This window comes from Amblyomma mixtum, chromosome 3, assembly GCF_055824585.1.
Source record: "Amblyomma mixtum isolate Tamu chromosome 3, ASM5582458v1, whole genome shotgun sequence".
Classification (NCBI taxonomy): Eukaryota; Metazoa; Arthropoda; class Arachnida; order Ixodida; family Ixodidae; genus Amblyomma; species Amblyomma mixtum.
Genome location: NC_143014.1, coordinates 143,677,932 through 143,694,070, shown reverse-complemented (window position 1 = coordinate 143,694,070; position 16,139 = coordinate 143,677,932). Strand labels below are relative to the sequence as shown.

General features: G+C 48.9%; 1 protein-coding gene across 2 annotated transcripts in view; it reads right to left on the bottom strand.

The window, feature by feature from the left end:
• The window catches only part of LOC149352219 (uncharacterized), a 103,714-nt gene that overhangs the window by 81,256 nt on the left and 6,319 nt on the right, over positions 1 to 16,139 (bottom strand). For both annotated transcript variants that reach the window (XM_089581389.1, XM_089581390.1), the window contains exons 7-10: positions 15,955 to 15,999; positions 13,104 to 13,157; positions 12,321 to 12,365; positions 6,831 to 6,884 (exon numbers count right to left, since the gene is read on the bottom strand). In XM_089581389.1, the coding sequence (XP_089437515.1) occupies positions 6,831 to 6,884; positions 12,321 to 12,365; positions 13,104 to 13,157; positions 15,955 to 15,999 (198 nt within the window). The remainder of the gene's footprint in view (positions 1 to 6,830; positions 6,885 to 12,320; positions 12,366 to 13,103; positions 13,158 to 15,954; positions 16,000 to 16,139) is intronic.

Sequence of the window (16,139 nt, the reverse complement as noted above, 5' to 3'; positions counted from 1 at the left end):
AGTAGTGGACGCTGACGGCTGCGAGCACTACGAAGGTGAGGGCGGGGCCATGTGGTACGTCCCCGCTCTGCACCGCTGCGCGACCCCCATGCATAGTGGGGACACCGCAGACGGCTCCATCGAAGAAGTGACGCTGCCGATGCTCTTCGCGTCACCCTATGAAAGAGCGACAGCGGCAGATGCAGAAGACAACTTCGACGAGATACAACGCTTGGTGACCGGTAGGTCACCTACAGACGATGCAAGCCACCCTCAGAGTCCTCCGACTCCTCCGTTACAGCCGGGGAGGTCAAGCTGGGGCCAGTAGTGGACGCTGACGGCTGCTAGCACTACAAAGGTGAGGGTGGGGGCTTGTGGCACGTCCGCGCCCTGCCTCGCTGTGCGACCCCCACGCGTGGTGGGGACACCGCAGACGACTCCATCGAAGGGACGCTGCCGATGCTCTTCGCATCGCCCTTGCCTGGTAGCGGGCCCTGGCGTAGGTTCGGCGAACCAAGCACCCGCGCCGACGCCGAATGCCGCCCACACGAACGGAAGGTAGCCCCTGTTGCCTCCCTCGTGAAATTCCGGACGAAGGCATGGAAATCGCCGGAATGACACTGAAAGAGTATCTGGATCCTAAGGGTCCCTTCGAACGCTGATGCGACTGACGTGAAAGGGCTCGCCCGCGTTGGGGGTCCACTACTCCGAGAAATGGCAACCTACAACTTCAAGAGAGCTTCCGGAAGATCAAGGGCACCTTCGAGCGGCGAAAGACTGCGGCACGGCTTTCAAGGAGGCCCACTGAAGGCTTACGCTGAACCGTGATACATGCTTAACCCAGACTGGGGCTAGAATGGCCTGAGCTAGACTAAAACCAGAGAACTAAAAAAAATAAAAGTGCCTCCATCCCCTCGGCCTCTTCCTCTCTTTCTCCTTTCACTCCCACCTTCCTCTCTTCCCTTACGGCGCGGTTCAGGTGTCCACCGAGACGTGAGACAGATGCTGCGCCATTTCGTTTCCTCGGGAAACCAATTTTTTCTTTAACCCAAGTCCAATATGAGGCAACCCACCTGGATCACACGTTCCAAGGCTAGAAGGCGAACATGGAAGCTTTCTGCTACGCAATTCTATGATGCTGTTGTTGACAGCACTAAAGACCCCTCCTTACAGAGCTATCGCTGTAAAACTTTTTTTTGTCCCTCAATGGCCGTTTAAGGGATGCAACAACGAGCGTTCGTATAGTGGCACTGCAGCAGGCGGCACTCCATGCCGCATCCGGGCCTGCCCCTCCTGACTGGATAAAGACGCCGCACTGCTACTAAGAATAGATTGCCATAGCTGTGAAACCAACCGGGAAGGTGAAGTACTAGTACCATTTAGCAGGACTTATCTTGCGGGCTAGTTGTTTCCTTTTCGTAGACGGTTGGTTAGAACTGCGCAAAAGGACTAGGACAGGAGGTAAAGAAATGACCATGACACCACGGGTGCAGACTGGGCGCACTCTGCACCCGTGGTGTCATGGTCGTTTCTTTACCGCCTCTCCTGGTCCGTTTGCGCAGTTTCCAACCTTATTGGCATAAGTGGAATGTTTTTCTCCACTCGATGCAAGAAGAAATGCGCTCACCAGAGCCAATTAATCCAGATTCCAGGTTTATGCAACTTGCAAGCCGCGATATTTGTCCAAAACTGAAGGAAGGCTGGGATGAACCATATTTCTCCGATTGTCTTTACGAAATGGAGGGGACACTTAAGCTCCGCCTTAAGGGCATGACGCGATAGCGTATTTGGGTAATTCCCATATGCAGAAGGCCATTCACTATTTTATACATTCATGGATGCCTGGGAGTCCTCATACTCTTCCTAACGCAGTGGTGCAGCGGTTAAGCGATGCGTCACTGTCCTGGGATGGCAGGCGCTTTTTTTTTATTCGAGAAGTCTGCCGTGAGGCATAAGTTGAGAAAGGCGGAGTGGGATGTAGGTTACAGAAAGTTAAAAGAAGGAGTGGAGACCAGTTTCGGCGAGGTAGTCGCATAGGCTGCTGGTTAACTCATTGTCCATAGTCCACTTCACATAGTCTCCTTCGCGGTTCCACCGCCGGCCGACCTCCGTGAGGAACCGTTTTCTAATAGGGGCCGTCGCTGAGCAAGTCCACAACAGATGCCGCACATCACAAATGTCCGGTGCAGCGCCGCAGTGAGGGCACCTGTCAGTTGCTGGCAGATCTTTATCACGCCACCGATGATGGACAGATGGGGTCAGAGCTGCCCCTGCCCGAGTCCGGCGCACTGATACCTCCTCCTACCGAGTAAGACTACGGGGGAGAGGGTGCGAACACGGAGGAATTAGAGCGCGTGTTCGCTGGCGCAGAGCTATACATGGGACAGGAACGGATCTGGGGGAAGAGGGAAGTACCCATGTCCTGTACGCATACACTGGATTCGCGGCCATGCTCACGATCCACATAACATTCAAGCAGATGCTATGACTCACATTGACACATCAGACGACCCGCCACCTTAAGGTGGTGCGCAGAGCAGATGAATTGATTGTGTAATCTGGAATGTGCGTCGAACAGCCTTTAGCTGTTTAAAGGCGGCGAGCGAGTCGGTGTAAAGATGAGCTGCATTGAATGTGAGAACGAGCGGAAGGGAAGCAAAGGCATTGTAAATGGCTTGAAGTTCCAATGCCAGGGAGGTGCATGTATCCGCGGTGTACGTCGCACGAGAGTTGAGATGCGGGTTGGAGGGACTATATACAGCAGTAACTCCCCGCTCTGCAGTATGCGATGCATCGGTGTACAATATGCACCCTTCAAGCAGATACGCGGCTGATACCGACGGGGAAACAGTGGGGCGATTGTCTGTGAGCTGACAATACGACCACTGAGGGAGCATTCCGTAAGCCGGCTTTGTTTCTAATGCAAATGAAACATGATCTAGTAGGCGGGAAGGCTAGACCCATAGGTGGGAGGCGAGAAGTCAAGACATCCAGCGCGTGCTGGAGGACCGACCGATGGATAGACTCATCTGGGTGACAGCACCACAAGGTTATGTCGTCGGCGTACGCAAGCACACGGATAGAAGGGATGGTCTCTAGGGCTCGAACAAGAGGAATAAAAGCCACATTGAATAATGTGGGGGCGAGAACGGAGCCCTGGGGCACTCCTCGATTGGAAATGAAGTTACCAAAGGGCTTTCCGTGAACACATACACTGAAGGTTCTATTTGTTAAAAAGGAGTGAATGGAGAGGAGAAACCGGTGAGGGAGACCAAGAGTTTGAAGGGAGGCAAGAATGGCAGAGTGAAGGATGTTATCATATGCCTTTGTTATGTCTGTAGCGATCACCGGTCGAACAAGGTGACTCTGCGGAGAGTGGTGAAGCACGTCAGCAGACAAAGTAGCAAAACTTTCCTCCGTTCCAGTTTGTGGACGGAAACCGATTTGGGAATCTGGGTAACAATCGTGTGATTCTGGCCACCACGACAAGCATGCGGCAAGAATGTTTTCGTAAAGCTTGCAGATGGTAGGCGTGAGAGAAATTGGACGAAGGGCCGAGAAAGATACTGGAGGCTGACCTGACTTGGGTATTGGGACCACAATAGAATGCTTCCACTTTCCAGAGATGACACCAGAATGCCACACTTGGTTGAAAGTATCTAGTAAGGTTTGTAAAGCAGACCCTTCCAAGCTACGGAATAAAGAGTTTGGTATGCCGTCGTGCCCTGGAGAAGTCGTAGTTTTGAGGCGTTCAATGGAGGCTAGCAATTCTGTCATGGTTAGGTCAGAAGTAACCTCATCGGAGGGCTCTGTAACCGATAAGTCTGGAGGAGATGTAGAGGTGCAGTCATGGTGTGGAAAAAACTGACGGGCCGCTTGTTGTGCAAATGTATCCTCGCCCACATTCAACGCGAGGCGAATGCTTTCTGTGCAATCTGCAACCTAAGAAGATCGCTCCATGGCGTGAAATACTCTCCAAAATGTCGATTGCCCTGCGTAGAGGACAGGTGGGCACACCATGCAGCCCAGCGCTTCCTGCCTAGTCGCTTTGCATAACGCCGCGCACGTGCGGTAGCTCGGTGAAGAGAGGGAAGAGCCGAGGGGTCCTCAGGGTGGCGAGAAGCATAATGATCGGCCTGGCGACGAAGAGCCCACAGATTCAGGAAGTGTATGTCCGGGTTTGGGTCGCCTTCATTTACAGTACTGGTAATAGTATGAGTTGCGAGAACATCAGAGAGAGTAGAAAGTCCTGAAGACGGTTTGAATGTAGATAAACGGTTGTCAGCGCGTGCAGGCGCTTATAGCGGTGTGCTTTGTCTGGCCCATGTTACTCTTCCCGGGAGATCAACCATTAATTCAATGGTTACCTACCACGGTGGGCAGTTTGCTCACTATCCGATGGGCAGGTTTCGATGGCGCTGCAAGGTCACGTGACCCAGGTGGCCAACCTGCCTCTTGGCGCCACCTGCCAGTCATGCTCGTGATGTTGCACACACGTCGATACCCGGCTTTACCCAGCAGAGTGAAGCTATCGCTTTAAAATACAATGATATACTATCATGTCGTCCCATGCAGCCGAACAAAAATTGCAAGGGACACTTAAGATGCGCCCTAAGGGTATGACGCGATAGCTAATAGGTTAATGCCCATAAATACGGAGTTGGTCTTTCTCTACTTAACACTCATAGATACCTAGGAGTCTTCGTACCGCTCCTGGCACTTAGGTGCAGAGATTAAGCGGTGCGACACTGCCCTGCGACGGCAGGTGCTGCCACCGGTGGGACTTGTGCTATCCAGGTTGCTTAATTTACCCGCCACCTGTCACGGTGCCCAGTTTGTTGACAATCCGGTGGGAAGGTTGTGATGACGCCACAAGTTTGCGTGACCTATGTAACCCAGCTGCCTCCTAGCGTCTTACAAAATGCGCCTACTCGTCACATCGCTGACTGCGTACAGAAGTGTTTGGAATCGCAGGCATCTTCGCTGCATTTGCAAGCCCAAGCTCAGCTGTTGATCGTTTTAGGGAACACTGTGTTGTTGGTAACATTTTCTTGGCCGCACTCAAACCACTGTGGTAAAAAAGCGCTTACCTTAGAAGAACAAAAGCGAGGAGTGCATTCTCTGCTGTCGCCCCTGCTGATTATGTGGACGCCCGCATCTTTTTCTCTCCTTCGTCCTTGTGCCATTTCGCTGTTCCACCTTCATGTCCGACCAACTCGCCCTTTAGTTCGCATTGTGTAAGAATAGGCTCGTTGTCAGTAAGTTCAATTTTCGCGAAGCAAAAGTGCGCACAAGTCTAATTTTAAAGACAGAAGAAACAGAGAAACGGTATTAGTTTATGTTCTGTGCACATAAACAGTATGCAGACTTTGACAAAAGAAAGAGGCCGCACAACCGTCACCTGTGCCGCAGCTGCGCTCCCATCTCCGACAGTCTCTCATGGCGAGGAGGCATTCTATGCTGTCGCTCTCACTGACTATGTCGACGTAAGCGCACGATGGTATCTACGGCGTGGCACATCTCGACCCGCGCGGGGCCCTGTGGCTCTCGGAGAAAAAGGTTGGAACGAGAATAGCACCTCGCGAAATCAACGTCATTGCACGCCGAGCCGAGGAGCCAAGTGTGCACCACAGATTGCCACGTCCTTGCACGATCGCACAGCGAATTGAGGAGTGCGTTACACGCCATGTGTTCCCCTTAGTCTTGTCATACGCTATACACCCTCCAGAATTCACTACTGTAAGTGGGCTGGTGACCGCCGCGGTGGCTCAGTGGTTATGGCGCTCGGCTGCTGACCCGAAAGACGCGGGTTCGATCCCGGCCGCGGAGGTCGAATTTCGATGGAGGCGAAATTCTAGAGGTCCGTGTACTGTGCGATGTCAGTGCACGTTAAAGAACCTCAGGTGGTCGAAATTTCCGGAGCCCTTCACTACGGGGTCCCTCATAGCCCGAGTTGCTTTGGGACGTTAAAACCCATAAACCATAAACCAGGTAAGTGGGCTGGGGCTTAATACAAAATCGAAACGCTTCGGTATACGGCGATTCAGCTGATAACAAGTTTCGTGTCCTTTTTTTTTTTTCGTTCGGCGGCGCTTGTCATACTGTTGAGCTTCTGGCTCCCTACGTTGGCAACAAAATCTGAACGTTGTTTTCGAAACTATCAAGAGAAAAATATATTCTTCGAATTAAAACATTCATTTCCAGATAACTTTTTCGTTTCATACTGAGTCTCTAGCCACACACTTCTGTTGCTTCGGCAACGAATCTCGGCAATAAATGTCATGAACCTAAGGATTGACCGCCCATTCCGACAACGTCACATTCAGATGAGTAGTCTCACGACATCTTCTTATGTTTTCCGCGTCGTTTCTGCTGACATTTCGACATCAGTAAATTCTGAAGAAGGAAGTGGCTTTTGGTATATTTATCCAATTTCGCTTATCATCATGCTGCTCCTAGCATGTGTTCAAGAAAGAAGGCAGCTTGAGCGGTCATTTGGAAAATAAGGGGGGCTTAGTAGTGACGGCTCACTAGTCGTGCAACGAGAGCTCTTTCATCACACAAGTTGCGAAAACTCCCCTCCCGAAACAGGCTGTTCCCTGTGGCTACTACAGGCAGGTTAACAGTCGGTGGCGCCGCCTATGAGCTGGGATGTCAGCTATCGGTAGCGCACAGCAACGCTCGTGTTTTGAGCGCCGCTGAGCTTTTGGTCTGAATGCCGCAGGTGACGTAACAGTCTGCTAACCTCTGAAATATGGCCCAATCTGTGCGTTGTATTTCCACGCTCGTGTGCTATGGGTACTCCAGCTACTGGTATAATCAGTCAATGTCTGTCATTCAATAAGTCATACCTTCACACCGCGAGGACCTGGAAATCCCGTGGGTCCCTGCTGGCCAGAATGTCCCTGAAAAAAGAACAGGAGTATAAGGGAAAAGCATGCAGTGATTACAGCATTGCACTTTCTTATGTAGCCCCTGTATTGCGTGCATCAATAAAGTCGAGGCCGGTAAACCTCAGTGTGCCGTATGGCAACGCCGTAACCAAATAGAATCATCAAAATGCTTGAACAGGCGCCACTTTCTCATATATTTCTTCCTACGGTGGCAATTATAACAACGTGTTCGCCTCATTTCGTCCGCGAAAATTCTTTAATGGTAGCGAAACTGCTGGCAACATCTTTTTGTCCTTTGTTCTGCAGGCATACCGCAAAATGACGAGGTATCAAAATGTCGCCTAAAAATTCCCGGTGTTACAGCACTGAACACAGCTCTTCATCGCCCTCGAACGCGCAAGAAAGACCTCCGTGTCTTCCAAGTCGGCAGCTCAGACGAATGAACGCAACTTGAGTAACTACATGCACAAGCATAGAGAAAGAATTTGACTGAACAGTGTTCCATACTTAAGCTGCCTCTGCGTGTCGCACTGGGCATGGAACAGTCTCACGTGACAACATGGTCTACTATATTTACATGTTTAAAACTGCGCCTGCACTTCAGAAGAAAAACACCGTTGCACTGTACATCATTTTACGGCCAGTCATTACGACCAAGTAGTTGCACCGGTTCAGTACTGCACCGATGTAGGTAGTGTTCTGAATATACACGGTTTTTCACGTAACTTGAACCAAGGATTTAAAAAAAGCGGTGAACCGCAGCCCGCTGAAACCAACGATACATTGTTTGCCATCATGCGGCGCTCCTCAGAATATTTTTATTGCGCTTATTTAGTTAATTACCTAAGATGAATTATGCAAATTCTCAAATATTCATTTTAGTGCCAAGACCGTTACGTTAGGTTGTAGAGCAGGTTTAAAAACAACCGATCTAGTTTATTGTAGCATCGTATCTCCTACGGCGTCCAATTTTTTCCGGCATCTAAAGAAAGCCCACGAAATATGAAAAAAATTCGCTGTGGCTTAGCTTGGTTAAGCCCGGTAATTGCGAAAGCAATATCCGTACCTACGCCATGGATCAGCTGGTAGTGTAGCTGGTGGTGGTGCTTGTGGTTAGACCTGTGGCGATGCATCTGTTATACAATCCAATCCAATGCAATCCAATCCAATGTAATCTAATCTAATCTATTCTAATCCAATTCAATCCAATCCAGTTCAGTCAGGCCGCCGTTCATGTGCACCGCCGTCGCACACGGACGGCGCGAGATCGCGAAGCAATGTTAAGCCGCTGGTGGTTGGCACAGCTACTGCTTTCTAGCGACGTGAGTCGAGCCTAATCTCTTCAGCGTAACTAAAGCCCCTGAAAAAACTAAAGTAGCGACAAGTCGCCCTCCCTCTTCGCTCCTCCTCCCCCGCGCGCCGGGCGAACGACTTTTGTTTTCTTTGTGATTTCATCTGACTGCGGTGGCGACCTCTAGCCCGCTCCGAAGGAACTAACGCCCCTTTTGAATTGGTTGCGCTGGATTCCCGTACTTGCCGAGTTCTTCTCTATGCCGCCGCATTAGCCGTGCGTTCCGCTGCATAAATACATCGGTGACTTAGGAGAAAGATTTGCATGCTTCACTGAATCGTCTAAAGGCAAAAATGAGCACGCATAGATGGATTGTTTTGGTAGAGCCGCACGCGCACCGTGTCCGGGTGCGCCGGGCTTTATGCGGCGTGCCAAGTTTGATATCGAGAGTGGGGCGTGCATTGAACGTGACCGTGAATCACGAGACCGTACAATGAATTGGCGGTGATCTGTTTTGGTGAAAAGGAGTATGCAAACAGAACGACCGTCCCCGCCGAAACGCTGGACGTGCTACAACGGATGCACAGGTTTGACATTGGAAAAGACACCTGCAAGTGAAGCCATTAAAATGCCTGTAGTTCATCCGCTCTTCTAGTGGCTTACGGTTTTGGTCTGCTGCAGTGTATCGCGGACCAGGTTAGACGCTTGAGGGAGTACTCGAAATACGGTATGAAGGCCACGCTACGTCTGTACTTATCTGTGCCTCCCCTAATGTTCTCTCGCGTGCATGAACTGTAACGATATAGACTCCGGCATTAAAATTTTCTTTGGAATAGTGACTTAGTAAAGAGAGAACCTACCTCGCAAATATCCTTCGCCTGCCAGAAATGGGATAATGAAGTTCTTTGTAAATGTTTCATCGGCATCAGTCATTTAGTGAGAAGCAAAATCTATCTCGTTTTTAACACATCTGTCCGATAATCTTCCATATTCGTATAGTCGCTATTAGAGCACTGCACGCGCCTTTATTATTCACGCGTCCCGAGCCCGTCAACCTTTTTCGTTACCTGCCCCAGCCCGGCCCGATTTTTTCGATATAGGCCCAAACCCGGCCCGCGAGGTAGACGTGACCGGCTCAGGCTCGGAAACAGCCCGAGTGCTAAATGCACACCGGTAAAGCCAAAGCCTTTTGTTATACGGATCTCGTTTAAAAAAAAGCGGCTACAAAACTTTTAAAAATGGAGATAATGGGGGCCTCACTGTGGGCAACGTTAACAAAAAAAAAACGCTTTAGCATTAATAAAAGAGGTCGGCACAGACTTTCTCGCATTCGTAGCCTCCTTCTAACTAGTTAGGCGTCAAGGGTAAGCGAGAATGCGGAAGTGCTGTTAGAAAGTATGTGACAGGAAACGCGCGACGCACTTACGATGGCACTATCACGCATACCCACAGCTACTGGTCATATTTCGAGAGTAAACGCAAGCCAGCGCGTGCTAGCTGGTATTTCCACCAGCGGTGACTACGGTGCCTTGGTGCATAACGGCGCGATAATTCTCTTTTTGCCTTTTTCTGTAATATATATATATAACATACACGCACGCATGCGCGTTACTGCAGAATGTAACGCGTGCGCTTCACCATATCAGAGCGCAGTTTGATCTGCGCTTATAGTACGCATGTATGTCTAACTGCGGCATGCGCTCAAATTTAAGGAACGTCACTCTATAGTTAGACGTATGCCTCGCGTTTTAAGCGCCGCGAATTTACCCCGTTTCTCCCTGCCGATTTGGCGGTCTTTGGCGCGGCCCTGCCGCCCCGGTAGACGCGGTCGCTGTTCGGACTTAGCCGATCGGGAGCCTTCGCCCCGGTAGACGCTTACACGGTTGCGTGCGTACAATCACGATGCGCTCAACGCAAGCGCCCTCATGTCGAGCTTACTGCGGCCATACGCTCGATCGCGAACAAACCACTGCACAGCATAGCTTGAAAAAAAAAAAGGAAAACTCAGCAGCTATTGAAAGCACGTCACTTACATCGCAAAGTCTGGTCGATGGCGTTGCGTTAAAATTCGCCCGGCCAATTTTGTGTAACCGAACCTTCCTCCGGCCCGCGTCGGTTTTCGATGATGGGATCGCGAAGAACCGCTTTCCACCGTCGTGACGGTTCTTGCACCCGAAGGCGCAGCAGCCCGTCATGCCGCACAGATAGACGGCTTGAAGTTAGGTGACTGACACACGTTCCGAACAAAACAAAAGCCGCTGTTCTTCACAGCAAGCAAAAGCGCAGTGTCGGCAACGACGCCTGCCCAACCTACGGTGCGCGGTTGGAGCGGACAATATGGCGTCCGCGGCGGCGAAAAGAGCAGGTTTAAAGGGCCTTTGCGCGCGAAACCATCGACCAATGGGAAGAGGCGACGGGCGCAGGAGAGGGAGAGGCGGCGCTCTGCAAAGGTTGTCGCTACTTTAAAAATTTCCAGGGGCTTTAAGCGTAACGCCACAATCGCGCTCCTAGCGGAGAGCGCAGGAGTTAGGCGCCGGTGGTGGCACCGCCGCGGCTTGCGACGGCGCGAGTCGGTCGCCCTTCTCTTCGGCGTGACGTCACAAAGCACCTGTTGCGCTCCTAGCGGAGAGCGCAGGAGTTAGGCGCCGGTGGTGGCACCGCCGCGGCTTGCGACGGCGAGAGTCGGTCGCCCCTCTCTTCGGCGTGATGTCACACATGACGTCACACAGAGGTCAATGGTGGCACCGCCGCGCCACGACAAAGGCTGAAAGTGCAAGTAGTAAAGCTTTCACTTTAAAAATACCACGTGACTACGCTCGCGCGCTACCAAATTGCAGCGCTCTCAACGGCATTTCGAGCAAACGGAGTGTGCCCGCTGACCGTGGCGAAGTGAACGGCCGCCGCTCTTAGCAGCGGCTTGATAGTGCACCGCCGCGGCGCGGCAGCCGTTCACGATGCTACAATAAAATGGATCAGTTGTTTTTAAACCTGCTCTACAACCTAACGTAACGGTCTTGGCACTAAAATGAATATTTGAGAATTTGCATGATTCATCTTAGCTAATTCACTAAATAAGCGCAATAAAAAATATTTTGAGGAGCACCACATAATGGCGAACAATGTATCGTTGGTTTCAGCGGGCTGCGGTTTACCGCTTTTTTTTAAATCCTTGGTTCAAGTTACGTGAAACACCCTGTATAAGTACGGAAGTAGACCCAGTTTGGAAATTTACAGTTAGGTCATTTCACTGGAGTACTCCACAGAAACCTAGCATGCTCAGAGCTGTACCTTGGAAACGAAGTTTGCGGCAGCCATGGATGAGTGTTTTCAAAGCCCCCTATGTTCGCACTGTGAAGCAATGAAGTGCTAGCCCCTTACGTTTCAGTTAAATTATGTTTGAACAATTTCCACAATGACAAACTCACGTGCGCCACAGGCATTTAGTAGTAGTAGTAGTATGTTCAATAAACTCAGCCGCCCATTTTGGTGCCTTGTTCGCCAGGCGAATACAAGGCGCCTCAGCCGCTGCTTCTTCTGTTTTGGGAATGACCTGCAGTATTGCAGTCCGCTTTTCCTCCAGATATAAAATTTATCATTCAAAAACTTCTTATAAGTGCTATTGTTCTGTCCTCGTAAGCCGTCCTGCTCAGCTGCGACCCCTTCTCTCCATGACGGCAAGTTGCACTATCTTCTGCTGTCACCGAGGCGACGCACTTATGAGGCACGACGACGATCCTGTAACATCTTTCCATTTTGGGAATGACCTGCAGTATTGCAGTCCGCTTTTCCTCCAGATATAAAATTTATCATTCAAAAACTTCTTATAAGTGCTATTGTTCTGTCCTCGTAAGCCGTCCTGCTCAGCTGCGACCCCTTCTCTCCATGACGGCAAGTTGCACTATCTTCTGCTGTCGCCGAGGCGACGCACTTATGAGGCACGACGACGATCCTGTAACATCGATCAGCTTTGAATACACACCGAACACGTTCACCGGCATGGAGCGCAGCATTCATTCTCTCTGGGAAGCATCATTTCGATATTTTGGAAGTTGTACTCCGGAAATCGCAGCCCGGAAGTATAGTAGCCTGCTGCTAGATCGCACACCGCATGGTACACAGTCTCGTTCCGTTGCGCATGCGTAGTGTATACACCTTACCATGTCTCCTTTGCTTCCTGGTGGTCCAGAACTTCCGGGCGGTCCCTGCAATGAGGAAGAAATGCCCATGCAGTTAATCAGGCGAGCGCCTTATTGGATTCGTGCCCTCTGCTCACTGTTTGTCTCGGGTATGAGCTCAGCTATCTAACTTATTTTAAGTCACTGCAGTAACATGCCGCCTCATATTATGATTTGGAAGGTACCTTGAAGGCGCAGTCATCTAAATATGTGCTCAGAAGGTGAAACCTGTTCTCGCCGCTATGACACTTACGTGATAAAAAGCTCAATTTCGCGTTTTTTTTTTTACTGTCGTATTCCTTGCACAAAGAATTGGTACGGTAAATCATGCAGCCTTCATTATCATATCGTTGAGGAGGCCTGTCACTCGAGACATTAGAGGTAGATATAGAATTCCCCATTCTTGTCTTCTATCTGGGAGCATCAAGTAAAGAAGGAGCCGTGAATAAAAACACAAAGACAATAGTTCACGACATACTTGTGGAGGCTGTATTGCGGTTCTTCGTCCTGCTTGGATAATGCAATGTGAAAAAGTAGGGCTGGCAACAAGAAAAACATACACACACTTTGTTTTTTCAGAAGCGCAAAGAGGTGTTCTTTACTGCAACTGCAACGTTTCTGGAACGGCTGTTGCCCAAAAACTGCGCCTCGTGCATTGTGCTCGAAGAAGTTTTTGCAAATGCAGCCTTCAAAAAGAAAGAAAGGAATTCCCCACCATGTGGACTCATCGCAGTGTTCACTTTTTACAGTTGGCTCTCTACTCACGGGCATTCCGTCGGCTCCTGGAAGACCTGGAAGTCCGGGTTTTCCTCTCGGCCCCTAAGAAGTCCGCAAAAATAATTATTGCGTGGCGCCACGCTAACAATTCTCGAATTCTCAGAATTTTTCTGAGGCTCCCTAAGAGCGACAAGTGACTGACATGCACCAATTACTCAATCAAAAACACTGACACCAAGCGAAAAATATCGAAACAACTTGACAGTGCAAATGGAAACGATTGTTTCATTTGAAGGGCGCATTAGAGAGGATCGATTATTTCTGCAAGCAGCACCACTTGCAGCAATGCATTGTATTCAAGAAGAGTTTTCTGCGCATCTAAGCAGCTTATTTGCACGCTATAAATGACAGATGTAATGTGTACCAGTGCTTCTTATCGTAAGAAGTACGTGAAGAATAAAATGCCAACAAATATGTGCACGATGCAACACGTACGGCAAGATTGTTTCAACCCTACTTCCCGATACCTAGGCTCTGCCATATTTTTTTCCTGCCGTCCTTGCATTTTATGCTTTGTTTCATTTTAAACGCGTCTTGTAATTTAAACCATCGTCACTTCTCTCGCTCAAACTTTCGTCTCGGGGCTCCGGAGCAACCTTGTGAGTTTGTCTCGAAATTACATTTTTCAACATTCCGGCCAACATGGTAATAAAGTTCTCACGATGTTTGCAACATAACGCGAAGTTAATTGCATGACCTGCTAAGCGCCGACGATGGATTTGTTGTGGTTGTCTCTTTGCAGCAAATGAAGCACTGTGATAACCAGCACTAAGCATGCTGTGACACCTAGGCACGCTTTGACTGGCAAGCTGAACGAGAAACTTTTCAGCGCCGTAAAGATCACATGGCGTCAAGGAAGCTGCGCGACCGCATACCGTTTGTCGCACGTCATACTGTTCAGTCCTGTTGTCAAGCATACATAACTATCGCCATAAGTTATAGTTTCTTTGACCGTAACAGATGAACGCTGTGAGTACTTCAGGCTATCAACAGTCTGTTTCGAAAGCGTTGCTTCGAAGAGCAATCGCCGATTCGCTTGCAGCGCATCAATGACGCAGGGGCTTTACGTAACGCTTTTGCTGCACAGCCACGGTGTTCTCGAACGAAACATCGTTCCCTACCTGACATATTCGAGATCAAAAAAAGGAAAAGAAATAAAGGAAGAGGTTCCAGGAACCGGAATGCTCTAAAGGCAAAAAGAACAAGAAATGAGGAGGAGGAGGAGGAGGAGGAGGAGGAGGAGGAGGAGGAGGAAAGGCCCGATTGCGGTTGCTTGATCGAAAATTGTTGAGAATCTAGTAATAGATATAAAATATAAGTTCATATGTAGCAAGGCACTGAACCGTTTTCACACGTTCAGTGTAAACATATTAAACGCGTTCTGTGCAAAAAAGAAAAAAAAATCTATTCCCCTAGGCTTTAAAGGCTCTAAAATGTGCAAATTCAAACAAAAATTTCATCAATATGCAGTCAGTTAGCATGCATCCAAGCTTACTTTATGTGTGTGCTTCATTTTTTATTTGCCTACTATTTTGCTTTGCTACCGTATGGGTCAATTTTGTATGCTTAATATATTTACGTGTGGTTGATTTGCTTGAATATTTGGATTTGTTTCTCGTTGCCGCTCAGTTTTAATTTGTTTTCCCTACACATTGATGATAAGATGACAAGAAGTCCCATTACAGTATTTTCTTTGGTACCTCTTGTATAACACTTGACCATATGCTGTAAACTAACCCAGAAATAATAATAGTAAACTTTCAACTAACTGCTTACGCAGTAAAAAGAAAAACACTATAATTTTTTTTATAGCGTTTTTTGTTTTTCTTCCCTAATTTGTGATCCTTTGTAAAAATGGGACAAAGCACTACTTTTATCTGTTGCATTATCATAATCATCATCAGCTGAATTAAGCCCCCCACCAATCCAAGGACTTCTTCCAATGCCCCTACTATGCGCCAAGAGTAACAAGCACATCTCAGCGAATTTCCTCGCCTAATCGCGCTGTATTATTCTCTGCCGACCCCAGCTATGTTTCTTTCCCTTTGGTATTCTCACTCTCGCAGACAGACCTGTGTGGAGCACCTTATATGTATACACGTATATGCGCAGAGGCAGTGTCGCATTCCATGAAGTCTCGCATTACCAGTCCTGCCTAAGTACTGTTCTTACTTTAAGCTACAATATCACCCGACCGCATTTGTTTTCCACTCCATCGGTGCTAATAAGGGAGTAATTACTCATTGACGTCCACCCGAGCGCAGCCATACGGCCACAAAGGAAAGATATACAGCTTTCACACTTCGAGTTATAGATCAATTCGCTCTCGCCCTACCATAAGCTTGCCGTCCCGGTTAGCTCAATTGGTAGAGCGACTGCTCCGGTGTGGCGGTGGTCCCGGGTTCGAACAACGGACCAGGACGAATTTTTCTTTAACTACGAAGTTTCTGTGAAAGCTGTATAGCTTTCCTTTGTGGCCGTATGGCTGCGCTCGGGTGGACGTCAATGAGTAATTACTCCCTTATTACAAATCTACTCCACCTCGGGGGATTCCCCTAAAATATTTGGTCTCCATCGGTGCTACTGTCTTTCCATTTCTTAACGTAACCTTTAGCAGAGTCCTTTATTTCGCTCTATGGGGCTGCCCTCGATTTTCCATCAAGCTCTTTCTTTAGTTTGCGAATCACTTTTAGAATTATCGGTCCTTTCAGTTATATGCTACAATTGAAGCTACCTCGAACCACCTCATATGCTTGCGGAACACGTTACTTCAAGCCAAGTATTAACGCCAAAGGCAAGTTGTTTTTTTATTCAATTTTTCTAGCAGAAGTAAACATACCGGAGGCCCTAGTGGTCCCGGCACACCCTGAGGACCTGGGGAGCCCTGAAATAAGAAATGACAAAAACTATGCAAAAGAAGTCGACATTTTTTTTTTTTTTTCAATTTGTAACAACGCTTCGCCTATAACTGCAGACCAAATATAGCGCCCTGCAAGGTGAAAACCTTGCAGGTCGTCATGTCAA